At 45.6% G+C, this 22,063-nt stretch overlaps 2 protein-coding genes and 1 pseudogene across 2 annotated transcripts; 1 reads left to right on the top strand and 2 right to left on the bottom strand.

Moving 5' to 3' along the window:
* LOC135404804 (zinc finger protein 850-like) overlaps window positions 1-22,063 on the bottom strand; it is a 133,009-nt pseudogene that overhangs the window by 77,652 nt on the left and 33,294 nt on the right.
* On the bottom strand, window positions 2,816-3,762 carry LOC135404444 (olfactory receptor 10A4-like). The gene is given in 3 exon segments (XM_064639196.1): window positions 2,816-2,937; window positions 2,940-3,437; window positions 3,440-3,762. Coding segments are annotated over 3 exon segments (933 nt in total). The 5' UTR covers window positions 3,753-3,762.
* LOC135406229 (olfactory receptor 10C1-like) lies at window positions 7,836-11,436 on the top strand. The gene is made up of 2 exons (XM_064640671.1): window positions 7,836-8,762; window positions 11,347-11,436. Exons 1-2 carry the CDS (start codon window positions 7,836-7,838, stop codon window positions 11,434-11,436), a joined length of 1,017 nt encoding a protein of 338 aa, XP_064496741.1.

Raw genomic sequence — 22,063 nt, 5'->3', positions numbered from 1 at the left:
AGTGCCCTCAGCTGCTCCTCACATGGCTTCCCCTCAAGGCCCTTCCCCATCCTCGATGCCCTCCTTTGGATGCTGTCAAATGGCTTGATGTCTTTTTTTTATTGTGGTGCCCAAAACTGCCCCAATATTGCAGGTGAGGCCATCCCAGGTCAGAGCAGAGTGGGACAATCCCCTCCCTGGACCAGCCAGTGATACCTGGCCTGATGCCCCCCAGGACACACGGTTGGCCCTCCTGGCTGCCACAGCACTGTTGGCTCGTATTGAACTTGCCATCAACCAGGACCCTCAGGTCCCTTTCTGCAGCACTGCTTTCTCATTCCCCAGTCTCTCTGTGCATCCTGGGTTGCCCCATCCCTGCTGCAGAATCGATCACTTGCTGTTAAACATCATAGGGTTTGTGAAGTCCTCAAGTGAAGTCCCAGCCCTCTCATTTGCCAAGATCTCTCTGCAGGGCCTTTCTGCCTTAGAGGGAGTCAACAGCTCCTTCCAATTTTGTATCATCTGCAAACTTACTTAGTATCCCTTCCAGTCCTGCATCCAAGTTTATGAAGGTGTTTGTGCTGGTTTAAAGGTAAACTGGCAAGGGAAATGAACTCAACTCAAAAGAGATTATGTCAGAATAACAATTTAATAAAAATAATACAATAAATACAATTATACAGATGAACAATTGGTTTTAACCTACAAACCCCCCAGCACCCTGGGGCACGAACGGAGCGGTGTTCGTTGGGCCCCCCTGAGTCCAAAGTAAAAGGAGAGGGAAAAACCTGTTGGTGAGAGTGCTGGTCACAGTCCGGTCAAGGGTGGTGACCGCAGTCTGGTCGATAGTGGTGATCACAGTCCGGTCGAGAGTGGTGGTTGCAGTCTGGTCGAGGTTCTGGTCCTCCTTTGGATCCAACGAATGGTACCAGAAGTCCCAAGACCCCAATATTATATGCACTCAAGTTCAGGCAGGAATGCCCAGTACTTCCCCCAGGGTGGGGAGTTCCACAGTGGGTGAGATATTTTTGGACTCCTTGGTGGCCCGTTAGCAGACATGACCCCTCCGGCTGGGTGTGGAGGTGCTAATGACTCCCTGGAGGGGAGTTAACATCACCCATAACTATAGCCTGAGGAGTCAGGTGTGCTCTGGGCAGCTGCTGCAAATGGTCTATTGTTAACAGTTTCTGGGAAATTACATGGAGGGTGTAGAATACACAGTGGATGTTACACCCACACAGTGATGAACTGGTCCTAGCTGTTCTAACGAGGACAGTGTTGAACAGCACTGGGCCTAAGATGGAGCCCTGTGGAACTCCACTATGGGTAGGTCACCAGTCTGATGTCACCCCGTTCACTATTACCCTCTGTGCTTCACCCATGAGCCAATTGCTTACTTATCATATGATGTGTTTATCCAGCTGTCGGCTGGACATTTTGCCCGGAAAGATCCTGTGAGAAACCGTATCAAAAGCTTTAGTGAAATCCAAAAAGATTACATCAGCTGGCTTCCCTTGGTCAACTAGGTGGGTTACCTTGTCCTAAAAGGTCAGAAGATTTGACAAGCATGACTCCATGCTGGCTGTGACTGATGACTGCATTGTCCTTCAGGTGTTTTTCAATACCTCCTAGCGTCCCAGTGTACAGGTTCCCAGAATCTGAAGTGATGCAATTTTATCTTTATTATCCTCTTCTTTATGGTGTAAACTCTACTAAATCACTTGAAATGATCCTTGACACAAATCTGTATCCTTGACACAACCTTTGTGTCTGTCTTATTGGGATCAAAATGAACTAGCAATTCCTGGTGCAAAACACCCTTGCATGCTTCTCCCATTTGAATGACTAATTCCACATCCACTGTCTTAGCTTAGCAAAGAAAAAGGGAAGAGTGAAGAGGTAAACTAGGATCCCATGAATCCTCCAAGTGAGTACATAGTAAAACCAGAAGGAAAAAAAAGGAAAAAAAGTTAAAGTTTTAGCCTCACTTTTAAAACTTTCATGTCTCAAATCAGCTTCCCTATGACCATCCATTTCCTTGACACTCAAGTAGTTCCTGTCATTCCACAGTCAACCTTTTTTTTTACACAAAAAGAGACATTGTTTTCTGTTTTCAATTCAGAAGCCTAAGATATACATATGTTGGTATAAATTCATTGTTTTGACTTCAAAAACAAACATACAGCAATGAAGATGTCTAAGTGATAGGTTGCCTCTTTCTATGGCAGAAATCTGGTTTAGAACAGATAAACTGTGTATTTGAAGCAAAGAGAAACCTTACCCCTTCAAACTTTCAAATAAACTTTCTTCACAAAATAGAGTTGAAGAGCTCATCTGGGAAATCTCTTCATCAGAACTCACCAGAAGATTAATGTCTTAAATATTTGCGTAGTACTTCTCATTAGGTCCATTGTCCCCTTCTCTGATAATTTCTTGCACTCATCCTAGTGTGTTTTTAGAAAAGCTACACAGAAATGTTTTCACGATATTCAGAGAATATAGTGAATTTCATCTTATCACAGGTAAATACATCTGCAAAGCAAAGAACTATTTCTGTATTGATGGACAGGACATAGAGGATACAGTAGCAGGTGATTCACGCGAGCTGGATGCCAAACCTATCTTAAAATGATATAAGAAAGAATCTGAAGAGAAACAACCTTTTTTTTTAAAGGCTGAATTACCTGGAGGATTGACTCAAAGCTGGAAGGTAGAGATTAATTTTTGGGTAAGTGCTGGCAAATCATATTGTCCTTCCAGCAGTACACACAATATCAAAGCTACTACTACATTTAATATAATTCATAAACATATTACATATTTCTATTTTTGACTTTTAATAGGCTTGTTTCACCTCTTTGTTCCTCAAGCTGTAAATCAAGGGGTTCATCATTGGAGACAACAGTGTGTAAGAAAGAGAAAACAATTTGCTACTGCTGCTTGAATAAAAGCTTTGAGTCTCAAGTAGGTCACAATGCCAGGTCCGTAAAACAGAGTGACCACGACTAGGTGAGAAAAGCAGGTAGAGAATGCTTTTCCCTTGCCCTTCACTGATGGTATCTTGAAGATGGTGTGGAGAATCTGGATATATGACACAACTATGAATAAGAAGAGGACCATGATGAAAAGGACAGCTATTACGTAGGTGGTGATTTCATTTTTACAGGTGGCCACGCAAGCCAACTTAAGCAGAGGCAGCAGGTCACAGAAGAAGTGATTGATCCCATTGGGACCACAGCATGGAAGGGTAAAGACGAAAGTTGTCTGCACTAAGGCCACCAAGAGCCCGGTAAGCCAAGGCACAGCTGAAAGCAAGAAGCACGTGTTCCATCTCATCGTGGCCGTGTAGTGCAGAGGCTGGCACACGGCCACGTAGCAGTCACAGGCCACGGCAGCCAGCAAACAGCATTCTGTCATCCCGAGGAGGGAGAAAGCATACATCTGTGTGGCACAGCCCCAAAAGATATGTTCTTCCTCTTTGTGAGAAAGTTCACTAGCGTCTTGGGGATGGTGGATGTGGCATAGCTAACCTCCAGGAAGGAAAAGTTCTTAAGGAAAAAATACGTGGGAGAGTGAAGGGCAGCATCTACCATAGTGATTGTGATGATGACGATGTTTCCCACCAAAGTACTGAGGTACATGGACAGTAACAGACAAAAGAGAGAGCCTTGGATCTCTGGGATGCTGGAGAAGGGTAAAAATTGGAGATAGGTCACCACAATGTGATTACTGCTGTCCATGTCCCTCAGGTGTCTTTTAACTGCAGAAGTCATTACATGTCCATTTTCTAGTTAATCTAAAGAAATACAAAATATTAAATTGAATCTTTATAGATGTTACTTTCCAATAGGACAAGATCCCAGAAAAGGAAGTGTTGTGTTTAGGTATTTTTAGTGCTAAGGACTGTTTAGTGGAGAAAAGCAAGGTGGTTTCCTTCACACAGCTTTTAATAAATAAGAACAGCTTTCCCAACCGAGTGTCCTTCACTTCTAGTCAATGAAAAGGAAGATACCTCTTTGTTATGATAGTAGAATACTTCACTCTTCCTACCTTTTGGGATGAGGATTATACTGTACTGCCCCACTTTTTGAAGTGGACTTTTGTCCCATTATCCAGTAGAGATCTGCAACTATAAACCCTTTGCCAAGCAAAGAAGGTTGGTCATTAAAACCCAGAAATTATGGATTTGTTGACAGAATGGGTGCTTGGCAATGAGTCCCTCTTGCTATCATTCTGTGAGTGGGGTTCATTCCAGGAAAGAATTACCTACTGAACACAGAAAATCCTGTATACTCTGCACAGTACCACACAAAACTACTAAATAATGTGGATTGCACCCCAGAAAATTGCATTTGTTCCAGGCATTCTTCAGGAGGAACAGCTTTTTTCAAGAATTAAACATTTCTTGTAATTGATCTTCTATTCCAATAAACCATTCACTTCATAGGCAGATAAGTCTCCCTTAAAGACAAGTCCTGTGTAGGTGGCAGAGAACAATAAGATGGGGAAGAAGAGACAGAAGAATGAATGAAATAAAGTAGCTCACCTGCCAATAGGAGAAGGCTGTGGTTAATATTTTTGGAAAAGCCACACTACAAACCTTAAGTATTTCTATCTGTCTATGTCCCCACCGAAAAATAATCTTTTGGATATTGACTGTTAGCAATTGTAGGAGTCAGTTATTTTTTTCTCGTTGTTTAGGTGTGACAGAGCCCTCTCTCTGCTTTTCCTGTTAGGTCCTGGAACAAACTAAAGAAAAACCTATGGAACACTTGCATATCTATTTTAATCTGTTATTTTTTTACCATTCATGGCATTAGGCCTGATCCTGCCTAAATTAAGGGATAAAAAATTGGTATGGAAACAAACCACATAGACCAAGCACAGGAAAAAAGCTTTAAAGGTTTTGCAGGAGGAAAGAACTTATGCATTGCTCATGTCTAACTCTGGTTTTATACTCTTTAATTAATGGTATGGGAAAGGTGTCCCCTGAGAGAACACATCATGCCAACTCAGATAGATCCTTCAGATTTCTCAGAAATTTTCCTCTCTGGATATTTCTGTCCTCTATGGATATTTCTGTCTTTATTTAGGTGAATCATGCTATGCTTCTGTTTAATTAAACAAAGATATAGCACTTTCTAGTTGTCACTTACTATGTCCAGAAGACACCTGCATCACATTAGGTGGTTCTTCCCTGAAAAATCACTTTCCCTTTGTTGCTTACAGAAGATGATTATAATGCAGAGGTCACTCTATAATCAATGACTAAAGACAAGAGTGGACGAAGACAGTTCTAAGGCCAGGTGAAATAGGATCAGTTTGAATGAGATATCGACGCTGTCAGTGTGGATATCCGTCAGTAATTCCGCTTTTAATCAAATATAAACCCCAGATTTCTCTAACTGGCTGAACTTTGGTCAAAAATTTCTGAACATTACGAGTGGAACTTTTCTGTACTCATTCAAATACACAACATCTATTAAAAAAAATCTAAGTTCATCACCTGGGCCCTGTTCTGATCAGGGGGCTGGGAAGGGGCCAGGAGGAACAGGGGGAGCTGTTCTCCATCATGTGACTTATCTGAAAAGCTACAGCACGTGTCTGTCAGAGTCAGACCTGGGGATAGTCAAATCTCGATGCAGATTTACTCTGATCCAAGTTTAACTGGAGCCTGTTTCAATGATAATGGCTGATTGAAATGACATCCTGCCAGTTAACAGGCTAAGTGCACACTGCTTTACCTCTGACTATGGAAGATGGACATTGTCTCTTTGGCATTTAAAGGGACATTGTGCTGAGATAGCCAATGCAGGGTTGCTAATGGATCTAAATAAGAAACCACATCATAAGACCACAACAAATGGCTAAATAAAAAAAAAAAATTTAATAAGATATAATAAAAATCAAGATGAGTAACGAACAAATCTTGTCCCTTACAGTCCTGGAAACCCTGCTCTCATGCAGAAGGGAATGAATTTTCCCACGGTGTGCTGCATAGATCCTGTCCATAGAGGTAGCTCTCCCATTTGATCATTCAATCTATTATATAATTCCATCATAATGAAACAACTTTATTCTTAAAGGTTGTTCTCATGAGAACTTGTTTCACTTCTGGACACAGGCCAGGCCACGCAGGTAGTGGTGTCACCAGTAAGAGGGGAAGCTGCCTGCTTACCATGAGCTGCTGAGTTTAACCTGTGACCAAGAGATGAGCACAGCCCAGACCTGAGGGTCATCCTGGATGTTCAGCACAGCAAAGCTTAGGCCTTTTCAGGTGAACTGCTACATGCATCACTACTCCTAAACACATAATGGTCTCCTGCTCAGGGTCAATATAAGCTGAAGTGATTTTAAATGAAGATCATGGGTCTGTGGACAGAGAGTATGGCTGGAGACCATAGGGCAGGGTCGTTAAGGCCTTTTTGTGCACTCATGGTCTTCATATGTTGCTTTGCAATTTATCATCTCCCTGCAGATACCCACAAAGTTGTCCTAAGGTGCAGGTCCTCTAGGTTTAGATGACAAAGTTGATGATAATTCTGTGTCTGCATTCTTGGTTTGGGGGTCTGAATATCTTTTATAGTCAATGGAGAAAAACAGGCACTTCTATGGCTTGTTTCGCCTGATTCTGATATACTGTAAAGATTAAGAGGATCTCTCTCCCCAGAGGCTATAAAGGTACTCTAGATGACTGACTCTGGCCAAGACCTTTACAAAGTTGACAGTTTTATTGAAGTGATTTGTGATCACTTGTAACTTGCAGCCTTCCATTCCTATCTCAGCAGGATTTACAGTCCCATATGAATGTGGACTGTACCTCTGCTTCACCTTCAAATTTTGTTGAGAAAGCATAAATATGACAAGGTTACGTGACTACTGTCTCACTAATTTGGTGATAATTATGAAGTAATAGTAATTGTTTCAAAGTCAAAGACAACTCTTGATGTTGCATGAGAACATCTAGGTTTATATAGAAGTGTATTCCAAATTATCTAAAACTGGAGAGACCAAAAAGAGTGTCTGTGAATCAACTAATATACATACACCATAGTTAGTAACCAACCTGTGAGTAACAACTATGCTTTATTGCTGTAATCAGCATTAGCAAGTCTCAGTGGACTTCATAAATATATATATATAGGATATAGTGCTGGGGAAAAACACCTCTCCTTATTCACTGCAGAATGCTCAGAGTAGAATGTTTTTCTGGAGACCTCATGATTTAGGACTTTTTTCTTCCTCTTTTCCACCACGCTCCCCACAAGGTAACTTCAGAATACATGACTGCCGTAAGCTGTGTATGCCACAAGTAAATCCTTGTGCATGCAAAGCCTGTCTCTTGTAAGGGCCCTTTAACCCTTTTCATGCTGTATAGCCTAGCCATGAGTACAGTCACAAGATGCTTTGGACCAATGGACCTTGCATGCATCCCCAGAGTAGATCACTTAAATAACAGTAAAATTATCTTTGTTATATTCAAATGTTGCTACTGATGCTGTTGGAACTTGAACGGATTAGTCCATAAAAAATATTTGCTTTTTTTTCCCCCCTTGTTCTGCAGGGTAAAAACTGTAGCTGAGCATTGAAGACACCAGTAAATACGCAAACTTTGAAGGCAGTGCTATGAAAAGAAGCCTCAGTCAAAAATAGAGACAAAAACATTTGCATAAGACCACTTAATCTCTTCAGAAGACCTTTTCAAAATCTTGATAATTTCTAAATTCTACTCGTCCTTTTGCCTATTCAGTCAGGCAGTGGTATTTGGATTGCCAATTTGCCTGTCTGTTTACTACGTCATCAACTACTGAGTGCAAAAGAGAAGAGAGAATAGTTCTACTAGGTACCAGAGAGGGATGATTCTTGGGAACTTCAGTGAAGTGAGTGAATTCAGACTCCTGGGTTTTTCTGAAATCTCTCATTTGCATCCTTTGCTCTTTGTAGTTTTATTATCTCTTTATATTCTCACCTTGATGGCTAACACAGTGATAGCTTTGACAATGAATGGTGATAACACCCTTCATTCCCCCATGTATTTCTTCCTCACTCAGCTGTCCTGTTTGGATATCTGCTATTTGTCAGTCATAATACCAAATATTCTTGAGAATCTGATGGTGGGAACAATAGGTATCTCCAAGGCAAGATGTGCAATGCAAATGTTTTTCTTCCTTTTCTTTGGAGTTGCTGAATGTTTCCTCTTGGCTGCCATGTCACTGGACCGTTACGTGGCAATATGTTGCCCCTTGCATTACACTATTGTCATGAACAGTAGAGTCTGCAAAAGTCTGGTTGCTGGAACTTACATTTGTGGAGCTGCTGTAGGCTTGGTACACACCATCATAACATTCAACTTACCCTTCTGTGGTTTTGCCATCAATCACTTTTTCTGTGAGATTCAACCCCTCTTGGACCTGCTTTGTGGTAACACTTTCCCAAGTGAAATTCAAGTCATTGTGGTGGCTGTCTTTGCTATTTTGTGTCCCTTCTTGTTGATCATTTATTCATATAGTCGCATAATTTCCACAATTCTTCTGATGTCATCAGCTGAAAGCCAGCAGAAAGCATTTTCTACTTGCTCCTCACATCTTTTAGTTGTGATTCTTTTTTATGGTACCGCAAGCTCCACGTATTTGCGGCCAAAATACACCTATTCTGCATCTGCTGATAAATTCCTCTCACTTTCTTATTCTGTGGTGACTCCTTTACTGAATCCTACTATTTATAGTTTGAGGAATGAGGAGGTGAAAAGAGCCCTGAGAAAAAAATGGAGAAATATTAATTTAGTGTGGAAATGCAACAGAATATTTGCATTGTTTCAGATGGTTGTAGTGGTATTTTTCACTGTAAATTCTTGTTCAGTAAAAGGAATTTCCAGATAATTCCCAAGAACACTTCAGCTTATGGGGAGGAAAGAAAGAGTGGAGATGTTGAACTGTAAGAAAGAGTGTTAGATACTATGTTAGGATTTTGAAAGGAAACTTCTTCCACATACTGAAGAAATTCTTAAATAAATAAACTTTTTTTCTTTTTCTTTTCCTTGCTATCTGCAGAAAATTGTGTTTTACCTGTTTCTGACTTTTTGAACAAAAGAGTAATGTTCAGGATTCTGATTTTACTGAAAGAGCTGAGAACAATAAATTTTCATGAATTTACATTTATTTCCTAAAAATGTTTAGTAAATTTCTTTGGGAAAAGAAGATATAATTCAAGTTATAATACAGAGCCCAGGAAATTACTGAGCACTGGTTATGAGTTCTGAGACTGTTATCGGAAAAAAAAGGTGTGCAAAATTGCATATCTGCCTCAAAGACCTTTCTTTAATTTTAGAGTCATTGTTATAAATATTTTATACCAAGTCTTGGCTAAATCTTTTTATATATGAAGAGCAGACTGGTTTGTATAGAATTTGTATCAAAACCCGTTATTTCATATATGGTTTTTGCCTTTAATATTTCTATTATAGACTATTAGGATATGTTATTAGGACATATTATTATATATTACATATTAACTAGAAAGCTTTGCACTCCATGACTGAAAAGGTAGGATTTGCGTGGTCTAATTTAAGGATATAAAGGTCACTCATTGAAGTCTGGGAGAATAAATCTAATATTTCATTGGAAATGGAGGCAAATAACTTCCTCCAGAAAGAAATATTTCTACATTTCATAAGTATCTCTTTTAGAAGATGAATGATCTTCTGCAACTATGAATTTGGAGACTATAGAGGTGAGATTCACTGGCTTAAGGATGAGCTTTCCATTTCTTCTCATATACCTTAAGTAATCAAAGGCATTTTTCAGATATGACTCAGGATCTATAGGAGACCCAAACCGTTCTGCAGTGATGGTCAGAAGATAGCAAGGAAATTCTAAACTGTGTAAAATGTACCCAGGTAGTGTTTTTTATAAGCAGTGGATTCTTATCATAAATTGAACCTGGAGTCCTGTTCAAATATGCCTGGTGAAGGTAAATGAATTCCACACTGAATACAAAAATCCACAAATTAGAGAAGCCAAATGAACACAATTCATAACAGCAAGAAGAAAGGAAGCTGTCTTCCATATATTTGAAGAGAAGGCAAGTTAGTTGCCTCACCAAAACACCAAACAGCTCTCATAGTTGCTCCCATAGCTGCTGGAGGTCATTTGCAGGCACCAGATTCTTTTTTCCCCACATATTCCATTACTGTGTTGCCAAAAGTCCTGAGATGAATGGAAAGCAAAACTTACTACAGACTAAGAAATCCACCAGCTTGCTTCACCAGTGGCTTCTTTCTTTTAAAGGATACACTTCTACTATCCAGGCTTTAAATGATTTTGTGACCCTTTTTCAAGATGTGTATCTGGTGCTCCTCAGTCTTTGTTCTGTGAATGTTTTGTGAAGATTGCTTATGAAAGGCAAAATTTAAAAAAAAATAGAAGTATCTTAAAAGTGATGAAGTATTTGAAGCTGCTGAAGTTCCCCTTGAGATACTTGCAGTTCTTCATCCATACTCTTGGGTCACTTAAAAAAGATTCTTCTGTAGCTCTCCAGTTCATCCAAGGGCGTGATATTTGCAATTATAGACAGATTTCTCAGTGTCTAATTTTTTTTATAATGGAGAGGGTGGACTGTTGTTTTAATTGTATCTTTACTTTCACTATACCAAAGGTAAATAGGAGTGATTTAGTGGTAGTCATTAAAGGTTGGATAGATAGAGATTTTAAAATAAATTTAGAAATTCTGTTCTTCAGGAACAATTGATTTAATCTTGGACTTATAGTCTATGAATGATGGTTCAATATCTATCAAGTGATTGTAAGCATGGATTCCTAATAGATTAGATATGACATTTCTGGGAGTTATATCATTATAAAAGGCTCATATTGTTTTGGAATGGCATTTGTAGAGCAGATGCAATATCTGGACATGTAAAATTACACTGAACATTTTTATTTAGTCATTAGAATATCCAAATATCTACACTTCAAGTTGGTGTCTAAGCTGTCACTATGGACTATAGATGCCAGATACACTTTTGCAGTAGATTTGGTCACCAGGTTCCACTCATGGATTGATTCATTTTGACTCTGTTGGGAATTCAGACATCCAGCGGCTTGTACACACCTGCAAATAGACGTCTGTATCTGAAGTCAGGTTACATTCCAAAGGATTAGTGTTTATGTGCCCAAAACATCATGAGATAAAGACAAACCACACCCTTAAAGCTTGAGATCTCCTTCTCCAGGCTTGACTTGATAGCCTGAAGGGACATTTCTATTAATATGCATCCTAGGAAGTTCTTCCTCATTTTCAGGTGGAATATTCACATTCAGGTGGATTCAATGCATCAGTTTCTGCCTGTTACTCCTTGTCCTATTGCAGGGCACCACTGAGCAGAGCCTGGTCCATCCTCTGACACCCTCCCTGAAGATACTTATATACATAGAGGAGATCCCCTCTCAGTCTTCTTGAGGCTGACCAGACCCAACTCCCTCAGCCGTAGAGAGATGCTCCGGTCCCTTCATCATCTTTGAAGCCCTCCACCGGACAATGACATGATTTGTCATCACATGTATCATGTATGTTACTCCTATGAAGAAATACGTTTGAAACTGTAGACCTCTTAGACTTCTAGGGGTTTAATTGTTAAAGAAAATCTATGGAACTCACAGTTTCCACATAGCAGTGGACCTTACACTTGGGTTTTTGGTGCTATTTTAGACTTTTTTAGACCCTATGGTAAGGTAAAGAGATAGAAGGGTATTCATGGACTTGCTTCCTAGTATCAGTACTCCAATTATTATTAAAATATGGGATTTCAGGAGAAAAAGAGTCATGTAAGTAGCTTTAGAAATGCAAGATTTAGACAACTGAAACAATCGTCCTAGACTTCTTAAACAGTCAGTGGAGAGCAATAGGCAATTTTAGAGCAATTGAATTAGAGCGATAGTTTATTGAATTGTTTCAGATGTTTAGTCTGATTAGATTTTTTAGGATGTTGAATTGCACAGTAGTTGTACTTCTTCCCCCCAGTAATTGTAAAGGCCGTCCAGCATGAGTAGTTCAGATGGCCATTTCTACATTATTCCTGTTCCTCTTCTGTTCCTCCTGCCTCACAGTGTAGTCTGTTAATCTCTTTCCACAGCTCCTTCGTCTGATTACTCAACACATCAGTTCAAACACACATCCTTCACACAAAGGGTGACCCTGGTGGTCTAGTGGTTGGGATGAGGCGTTCTCCCCGCCATGGCCCGGGTTCGATTCCCGGTCAGGGAACGCCTCCGGGCAGATGGAGCTCGTCCGCCCTGTAAGGCCATCCACCTAAGAGAAGGTCACTCTAAACAAACCTACGTCCTGGGCACCTCGCTGCCACCGTCCAAGCTTCGCTCGGCCTCGGCAGATGAACCTTAGTATTAAAGGGTGGGCTCAGTTCAGCGCACGCTGTGTCTCACCTAAAAAATCCACTGCGCAGGCTCGAAGGGTAATGACCTTTCCCTTCACACAAAGGTAACATCAGTCCCAGCCTCAGTGAGAAACACCAGGCACACCTTACAGCCAGGGACCTGGATGCTTCTTCCTCAAGAATTCTGGGTAAAGGCCTCTGATGAGGCAACCAATGACGGTTGCCAGAAAGGGTGTCACTAGTTTCTCTAATCTGTTCATTCATGTGCTCTGAATCCTGTACTTGTAGATACTTCCCCCACAGAAATCCCAGCTGATTAAATTTCTTTCTTGCACCATGCACATTTACAAAATACTGCAACTTCAGCTTAATCAAAATAAATTTTCAACCATGAATCTTCCTACAGACATATGCATTAAACAGGAGGAAAAGGGTTCCTTTCATATAAAGAAACCCCCAGCTAATAATACAAACTAAAACTCTGTTTAACTTAGAAACAACTCATAAGCATTATTCTGGGACCAATCTTTAGCTGGTAAAACTACTACAAACATTTGTAGTGTTACTGCACACAATAAGATTTTTAATGTGTCAAAGCCCCATTGACTCTTACTGGACCTGTCCTGACACGAAAGACAGTGCTATGAAGAAACTTACACATTTTTAAGGACTTTGAAATTCAAAATCTTCATAAGATACTGAAAAAATTATGGAGAAGGTTTTTCTGGGAGTTATTAAAAAACACCTGAAAGTAATCAGTCACAGTCAGCAAAGATTCATGTGGGGAAAGTCCCACTTGTCAAACTTAATGTTCCTTCACAGCAAGGTAACCCATCTAGTTGATGAAGGGAAACCGGCTGATGTAATCTTTTTGCATTTCGCCCAAGCTTTTGACACTGTCTCTCACAGGATCCTTCAGGACAAACTGTCCAGACCACAGCTGGATGAACATATCATGTGATGTGTGAGCAATTGGCTCATGAGTCAGGCACAAAGAGTAAATGGGGTTATAACAGGCTGGCGACTGGTCATAAGTGGGGTTCTGCAGGATTCCATTTTAGGTCCAGTGCTCTTCAACATCTTCATAAACAACTTGGACACAGGAGTCAAAAGGATTCTAAGTAGGTTTGCAGATGATACTAAATTGGGAGGAGCTGTTAACTCTCTCCCCAGAAGGCAGAGAGGCCCTGCAGAGAGACCTGGACAAAACAGAGAGAGGAGCAATCACCAACGATGTGGAGTTCAACAGGGCATCAATTCTACACCTGGGATGGGTTAGGGTTAGGATTAGGGTTAGAGTTAGGGTTAGGATCAGGATGTACGGACAGGCTGGGGAACGAGGTGTTGGAAAGCAGCACAGTGGAAAGGGAGGTCCCGGCTAATGGCAAGTTGAATATGAGTCAGCAGTGCCCTGGCAGCCAGGAGGCCCAACTGTGTCCAGGGGGCATCAGGCCATGCATTGCTGGATGGTCAAGGGAGGGGATTGTCCCGCTCTGCTCTGCGTTGGGGTGGTCTCACCTGGAGTATTGGAGCAGTTTTGGGTGCCACAATATAAGAAGGATCTAAAGCTATTGGAGACACGGCAAAGGAGGGACATGAGAATGGTGACACATGTAGAGGGGAATCCATATGAGGAATGACTGAGGTCACTTGGTCTTTTCAGCCTGGAAGAAACTCAGGGAAGACCTCATTGTGGTCTGCAGCTTCTTCGTGAGGGGCACTGGAGGAGCAGCACTAAATTCTTCTCTCTGGTGACCAGTGACAGAACCGAGGGAATGGCGTGAAGCTGTGTCAGGGGAGGTTTAGGTTGGATATTAAAAAAAGATTCTTCATCCAGAGGGTGGTCGAGCACTGGAACATGCTCCCCAGGGCAGTGGTCAAAGCACCAAGGCTGTCTGAGCTCAAGAGTTGTTTGAACAACACTCAGACACATGGTATGATTCTTGAGGCTATCCTGTGCAGGGTCAGGAGTTGTACTCGACGATCCTTGTGAATGACTTCAAACTCAGGATATTCTGTGATTGTATGACCTTGAAGACCCTCCTTTGCAAATGCCTTTCTGACAGCCTATTTGCTGAAGTCCTCGCAGAACTGTCTTTCTCTGTCATCAGAGAGACATGTGAGTCAGCCCTGGAAATAACAGGTCTTACAGCAAATATGCTCTGAAACAAGGCAATTATTGTTGTGCTAATAAGCAGACTATTTTGACCTCTAATTGGGGCAGATCAGTAACTAATTGTAGCATGTCAGTGTTCAGTCATTGAGATTAAAAATAGCTTGAATTTGCCTCTGTCTTTCAGTTTCTCCAGTTTTTTCCCTGTGGCCTTGCTCACATCCCTTGCTTCCCTCTTCTCAAGACAATGAAGTTTCTTTCTAAGATGCTGAATGCATATATCCCAAGGCACTAGAGTTTCAACAAGTTTTAAGTAGGCCTTTGTGTTTAGCTGAGTCCCTCCCAAGGGAGGCACTGGGCTGTGGAGGATTGAGGAGAGGACCAGTGAGCAGCTAGGAAAGTTCTTAATCTCAAGAGTGAGTCTAGTCCCAGAAGTCCTTGTTAGCTCCAGTTACTTGCTCTTAGCATTTTACCAAAGACAAACATTTCATTGTCTGAGGGAATGGCAAGATCACGTCAATACAAATCTAGATGAAACTGAGAACCCTTCTCTCTCTGGTGCTACACCCTTGTAACATCAGAGGTGGAGAGAGTTAGGATTTTTCAAAAACTTCAGAACAGCTCCAAGTGCTGTCATGACGTTGGATTGGGTTCATGGGGCCAACAGGCAGCTGCATTATTACTGGCTGGTGTAAGTTCTTTAACCAAAGCTATCACATTCCTATTGAATCAGGCTCAAAAGTTCGAAAACACATGCTCCAGTGTAAACTGGAAATACCTCTACTAGAAGAAGCAGGGGAGAATGTCTTCCTCTATGTCCCATGTAAAACAGCAATGAGTGTCCTGGAAACCCTCCAACTAAACCTCCTCTTTCTCACCATAAAGAGGTAGATTAAAAATTATTCCTCTCCTATCAATGTGCTGATTCTCTTTTTTAAACCAGAATGAGAACATAAGGAGAGTGATTTTTTTTTTTTTATTGCTGAGCAGTGCTTACACAGAGCAAAGGCCTTTTCTGCTCCTTGTACCACTCTGCTGGCAAGGGAAGCTGGAAGGAAATACAGCTGGGACAGCTGATCCCAGCTGACCCAAGGAATATTCCAAAGTATTGGAAAAGAGAGGACTTAGTCATTCCCAGACCCTAAAACTGCTGGGAAGAGGGGGGTTTGGGCACTCCCAGACATTAAAACTTTGGGAATGGGGGGGTATGAGTCATCTCAGACCCTCAAAATTCTGGGCCCCCCCGAACCCCCCAGCCCCGGGGCTGCCGCGGGGGCCCCCAACGGCCCTCAGCCAATCCCGAAGCGCCCACGCCACCCGCGCCCAATCCCAGCGCACCGCGTTGATGACTCATCAGTCGCCGGGAAGACGCCTCGGAAAAAGGGCCCCAACTGCGCCCTCAGCCAAGCCCAGCGCGCCCCAAACCCCCCAAAACGGCGCCGCCCGGCTGGTTTTGGGCTGTCAGCAGCTGTCCGGCGCTGGGCATGGAGCGTGTGCGGGGAGCTGGGGCCGTGCTGGCGGTGCTGGTGGTGCTGGGAGCCCCCCCGGCTGCGGGCGAGGAGCTGTCGGGTGAGCGGGGGGGGGGCGGGCAGGGGTGTGGGGTGTGAAAGGGGGGAAAGAGGGGAGAAAAGAGTGTGTGGGAGCCCCAAAAGTGAGTGAGAGGGTGTTCAGAAGGCTCAGAGTGGGAGGGTAGTGGGAGCCCCAAAGTGAGGGCGGGGGAGTCTGGGGATTGTGGGGACATCAGGAAAGGGGTGGGAGAGGGGGACAAGGGGGTGTGGGAGAGCAGGCAGAGGGGTGCCATGGTGGTCCCTGGGTGTCCCTTGATCCCTGGAGCGGTTCCCTGGGGCTCTGGGGGGGTCGGATCGGCAGTGGGGGGGTCCCCAATCCCCTCTGTCCATCCCCGGGGCCATAATTACAGGACACCTGTAAAATCTGGGCTTTGGGAAAGGTTGGGGTCGGTTGGGAAAGGTGTTCAAAGGGTGGTTTTGCCTGAGGTGTTAAACATGGGAGCGGGTCTGTCTTCCCAATTCCCAAGAGAAGAGATCCCAGAAAGCTCCCCTGCACGTTGTGTTTTAGGGAACAGGAGAAGAGACCGAGGGTAAGGGGTTTCTTTCCTGGAGGGCAGGGCTGTCGTTCACTTGCAGGAGCCCTGCACTGAAATTGCCAGTCTGACTGCCCAAACTGAACACAGCTGAAGATTCCTGCCAGACAAAAAGGGCCAGCAAAGAAAGCTCTTGCTGCCCCTGGAGTGCCCAGGGTGGCCCTCCAACTGCATGTGAAATCCGAAGGTTCCAGGCTTTCTTTCCTGGGGGAAAGGCTGTGACATCCCAAAGAGTCCCATGGCAGACAGGTGGGGCTGCACTGTGGGGGTGTGAGGTGTTGGTTCTTTGGTTTCCAGGGGCTATTCCAGAATGGAGAGGACAGGCCATGACATCACAATGGGGCCCATGGCACATGGGTGGGGCTTCACTTTGGGGTTGTAGGGCTGTAATGGTTTGAGAGGCCCAAAATCCAATTCTTGAGTTCAAGCCCCCCTCCCACATCTCAGCCCAGTGTGAGATGGGTTTTCCAGACAACACACGAGACTCAAAATGGGGGGAAAGGATTATATTACAATGACTATACAGATAAATATTATAATACATTAGAGACACAATCTCAACTATCTCTACCATGATAAAGGAGTATTTACAATGGATCAAATCTCTTCTTCCTCCAAAGAAAAGTCCAGGAGGGAAGAAGGAAGAGATCCTTTCCACTCTCAGAGCAGCAGTGTCTCTAGGGCAGCAGGCTCTCTTCTTCCATGCAGCAGCTGGAACTGGATCTCTGCCAGTACACACGAGGGGGGTCTCCAAGCCCCTCTCGGCCCTTCGACTCCAAGCGAGGGTCTTTCTCTTCTGTGGGCTGCGTAGCAGGGACAAGGCTCGCCTCACCACGTCATATCATGGGGTGTAAGACATCCCATGAAGGTCCCTTCCTCAGGGGATTCACCCCTGAGTCAGAACGTCTTGGGCAGCTTTCAGCTGAAAACCTTTGCCTCAAGAGTTCTATCAGAGCTCCTGTGCTCTGTCTCAGGCTGCCAGCCTGGCAGCAGCAATGCAGGGGCCAAGGTCACCCCTCCGCATTCCTTCTGGCTGTCCCAGTCCAGCTTCGGGATGCCTTGAGCTTCTCAGCTCCTCTCTTTTCAATGCTGTAGCACTCCAAGACTATTCTCAAGTAAGAGTCCATCTCTTCCTCCTTCCTAGGAGGTCTCAGAGGGGTTTGGGGTGTTTGTTTTAGTTCTTACCCAAACTTTCTCTCTCTTCAGACAACTCTGTGTCTCTCTGATTAGCTGCGTGCTTGGTTTGCTGCTTCTTCAGTTCTTATCTTCTTCTGGCTCTCTGCCACCGTTTCTCCTGTCAGTACTGCTCTGCCGCTGCTTCTGCTGCTCACGGTGGAGGGAAAAAACCTCCCAGCTCTCAGCTACAGATACTTAGCGCAGTCTAACACTGTTCCAAGTCCCCGTAGCCCCCCAGCCAGGGGCTGGGGGGGGGCCATAGCCCCCAACAGGGCTATTGCCCCTTCACCTTGTGGCCTCAGAATATGGCTACTTCAACAACAACTACAGCTAACCTTCTTTTCTGGTCTGGGTGATATGTTTATATTTTGCAGAAGTGCTCATTGGTTTAATCTTAAGGGTCACCACCCCCTGGGGGTTACCATTTTTTAACTTTAGAGGGAAAACTGTTTCTTCCCCCCCCACAAGGGCATTGGTTCTTTGGTTGTCAGGGCCCATTCCAGAATGGAGAGGACAGGCTGTGACACCACAAAGGAGCCCTTGACATATGGATGGGATTGAACTGTCACATGGTGGGGGCTTGGTTCTTTGGTTTCCAGAGGCTATTCTGGAATGGAGAGGATAGGCCAGAATGGATAGGACAACAAAAGGGCCCAAAGCACATGGGTTGGTCTGCACTATGGTGTGGGGTGTTGGTTCTTTGGTTGCCAGGGCCTATTCTGGAATGGAGAGGACAGGCTGTGACAAGAAGTGCCTGTCAGAACTGCAAAGACGGACGCACAAGTATCTTATGTGGGCATATTCTCTGCTCTGCCCTGCACATCTTTGTGCTGGGGTCAAAACTCAGCCTCTCTGCTTCCCTCTCCTGAGGGACTTGTTCTTAGACATCCCTTTCTCCACCCGGCAATTCCGAAGCCTGGACCCGGCTCTTATCCCCTCTCTGGCTCAGAGCCCTCAACTTCTCTTGCAGAGAGCTGGGCCTGTCAACCCACCTGCCAAAAGCACGGCCCTTGGGCTGCCTCGGAGGTTCCTGCAGTCGCCCCAGGCCCTGCCCAAGGCCCTCCCATCAGGGGCTGGGCCCTGGGGGCCAGGGGAGAACCCACCCGCGGCTTGGCCGTTCTTGCCCAGCCCTGCTCTGGCCCAGCCTCCTCCCCCTGCACACTCCCCACTGCCACAGCCTGCGCTGGGGCAGCAGTTCCTTCCTGGGCCCTTTCCAGCTGCCCCCATGGGGACACTTCCATTTTCTGGGCCAGGCCCCAGAGGCAATCCCAGCCAGTCCTGCCCCTCGTCCCCAGCCCGGCTCACTGACTCCTGGTGGACCCTGGAAGCCAAGAGCCAAAGGCCGACCCCCCCAGAGTGCAGCCCCACCCATCTGCACTGGGGCCCCAGGGCTTCCCTTTCCCAAGCAGCCCCTGCAAAGCCTTGTCAGAGAGAAAACTGGGTGACCCGAGTCCTGGATGCTTTTAGGAAAGAGGTCTAAACATTTCTTGGCTAATTGAGGGGGATGACTTTTATTCTTGACCTTTCCAGTTCTCCATTTGGGGGCGGGATGTCCTCTGGGCCAATGTTTTGTTCCCTTTGCAGTGAGTGCAGCCTCAGAGGGCTGAGCCCTCTCTGGCTGGGCTTGGCCTCTCCTGCAGAGACTCAGGCCTGGCTGGGCTGCCCCAGGCAGACGCTGCAGGAAGAAGAGCTCAGGCCGCCTGGCTCTGGTGTCCCTGGGGCTCAGCCTGTGCCCCATTGCTGTGCAGGGGCTGAGCCCCACCTCTGCCTCGGGGCCTTGGCCAAAGGGCAGGCAAGGAAGAGGCCCAGCAGCCTTGGGGCCTGCCCAGCTTTCCTCCTCCCTGGGGGCTCTCAGTCCTCCCCTGACACCGTGTGGGCCCAAGGCCTTGCTGGCTTCGGGCTCACGGCCCGCCGGCACCATCCCAGCGGCCTGACCCCCCTCCTTCCCCTCTCTCCAGCCTCTCCTGCCTTTTCTGGCAAAGGGCCATCCAAGGAAAACCCCGGTTCTCAGCAATGGCACCTGTGGCACGGCTGCAAGGCTCGAGTGGGCCAGGCAAGAGCAGGAGCACCAAGAGCCTGAGGAGCCAGGAGATGCCCTGGCTGGGCATCGTGCTGCTGCGGGACGAGCTGACACCTCTGCACAGTCTCTGCCCGTCCCTGCCAGCCGACTTCTGCCCAGGCTCTGGGCACGGGGACGCAGCACTGACAGTTTTCAGCCACCGCGCTGTTCCACAGAGGCTGTGATGTCACAAGGCCCTTGCCTGGCAGCCAGGAGATGGGCAAGGCAAGGCAAGGACAGAGCCTCTGAGCCACCAGCACGCTGTCCCCAAAGGCTGGGGTGGCACAGAAGCCCAAAGTCCCTGAGCTTGGCAGAGACTTGTGAGATCAACCGGTGTCCAGCCTACGCCCCATCCCCAGCACGTCAAGCAGACCACGGCACTCAGTGCCATGGCCAGTCTTTGCTTAAACACCTCCAGGGACGCTGACTCCACCACCTCCCTGGGCAGCCCATTTCAATCCCTGTTTCTCTCCAAAAAGTCCTGCTCCTGTCCCTGACAAACAGCCCCTGACAGGCAGGTCCTCGTGTCCTCTTGTCCTATTGCCTGTTGCCTCGGAGAAGGGGCTGACCCCCACCTGGCTCCAGCCTCCTGTCAGGAAGTTGTGGACAGGGAGAAGGTCAGCCCTGAGCCTCCTCTTCTCCAGGTTGGAGAAGCCCAGCTCCCTCAGCTGCTCCTCACAGGCCATGCACTGCAGACCCTTGCCCAGCTCCATTGCCCTGCTCTCCACCCACTCCAGCCCCTCAAGGTTCTCCCTGAATTGAGGGGCCCAGAGCTGGACACAGCACTCCAGCTGTGGCCTCACCAGTGCCCAGTCCAGCAGAAGCATCACTGCCCTGCTCCTGCTGCCACACTCTTTCTGATCCAGGCCAGCCTGCCCTTGGCCTTCTTGCCCACCCGGGCACCCGCTGGCTCAGGTTCAGCCTCTGTCCACCAGCACCCCCAGGGCCTCTCCCATGGGGACCCTTTGCAGCTCCTCTGCCCCCGGCCTGGAGCTGCAGGGGGTTCTTGTGGCCAGAGGCCCCGAAAGCACCAAAGGCACACTTTAACCTCATGCCCACAGTCTCTGCCCAGAGGTCCAGCCTGTCCAGGTCCCTCTGCACAGCCTTCCTGCCCTCCAGCACATCCACACTGCAAGCCAGCTTGGGGTCCTCTGCCAATTTGCTCATGGAAGACTCAATGCCCTCCTGCACATCCCCACGAAAAATAGGCAACAGGACTGGGCCTGTTACCCAACAAGTTCCAGTGCTTGACAAAGGAGCCCACCCAGCAGTGGGGAGAAACTGCTGGCAGGAGATTGAATGGGGGCAATAGACAATGGATGATGGACAAGTTCTGGGCCATGGCCATTTGTTAGAAAAACAAAGTAAAAGTTTTAAGGTCTGCCATATTTCAGTGGTCAGAGACCTGGCAGAGAAATCTATTTTTGAGACCTGGACACCAAGAAGGCAGAATTTCTAAACTACTAAGACCCTTAGAGAAACCAGAGACAAAGACAAAACTAACACAGACAGTTACTGAGGCTCTCCCTATCTAGGGAAAAGACAGTTCATTTGGATACATGTCTGGAGTAAAGACAAGTGCCAGAAATATTCAAACACAAAAAATATCTTTTATTACAGTGAGAATAATAGTAATAATCATCTTAGCAAAGAGAATCAAGAACTAAAAAAAGATACAAAATATCTTATTGTGTGGCCTTAAAAACAAATACTACAAACAGCATTTAATACAGTATTAACTAGTGAAAAAAGGGGGTTAAACGGATACCAAAAAAGGTGTCTTAACACAATATTATGGAGAACTATTAACACAATATTGGTTAGTAAAAAGGGAAATTAAAGGGAAATACTGTGAACAACTTATTTATGTAACAATATTCAAGAATAAAAGGGGAATTAAAGTGACACTAAAGGGATATTAAAAAGTTTGTTCTCTCAGTTGCTTCCTGTCAATAACCTGTGCTGACCCCCACAGACAGGCCAGGGCTGTCAGGATCTGCAGCAGCTGGTCGGTGCCCGTGCTTAGCGGGCGTCCCCGCGGAGCCACAGTCTCGGTGGCAGGATGAGGATCGCTCAGCTCAGCAGTCCCGACACCCCATTTTATCAGTTCCACATTACACCACATAGGGCCAGTACCCAGAATAAGGTGATGCCTGAATGGCAGCCAAACCCCTCCTGATCATCACCTCATGGCAACAGTCTGTGCCTGCCCTACTTGTAGGGCAAGGAGCGAGCGACCCCTGCCCG

Source organism: Pseudopipra pipra, chromosome W (assembly GCF_036250125.1).
Source record: "Pseudopipra pipra isolate bDixPip1 chromosome W, bDixPip1.hap1, whole genome shotgun sequence".
NCBI lineage: Eukaryota > Metazoa > Chordata > Aves > Passeriformes > Pipridae > Pseudopipra > Pseudopipra pipra.
Note: the sequence above shows the minus strand (reverse complement) of the source record. Positions and strands in the feature narration are given on the sequence as shown.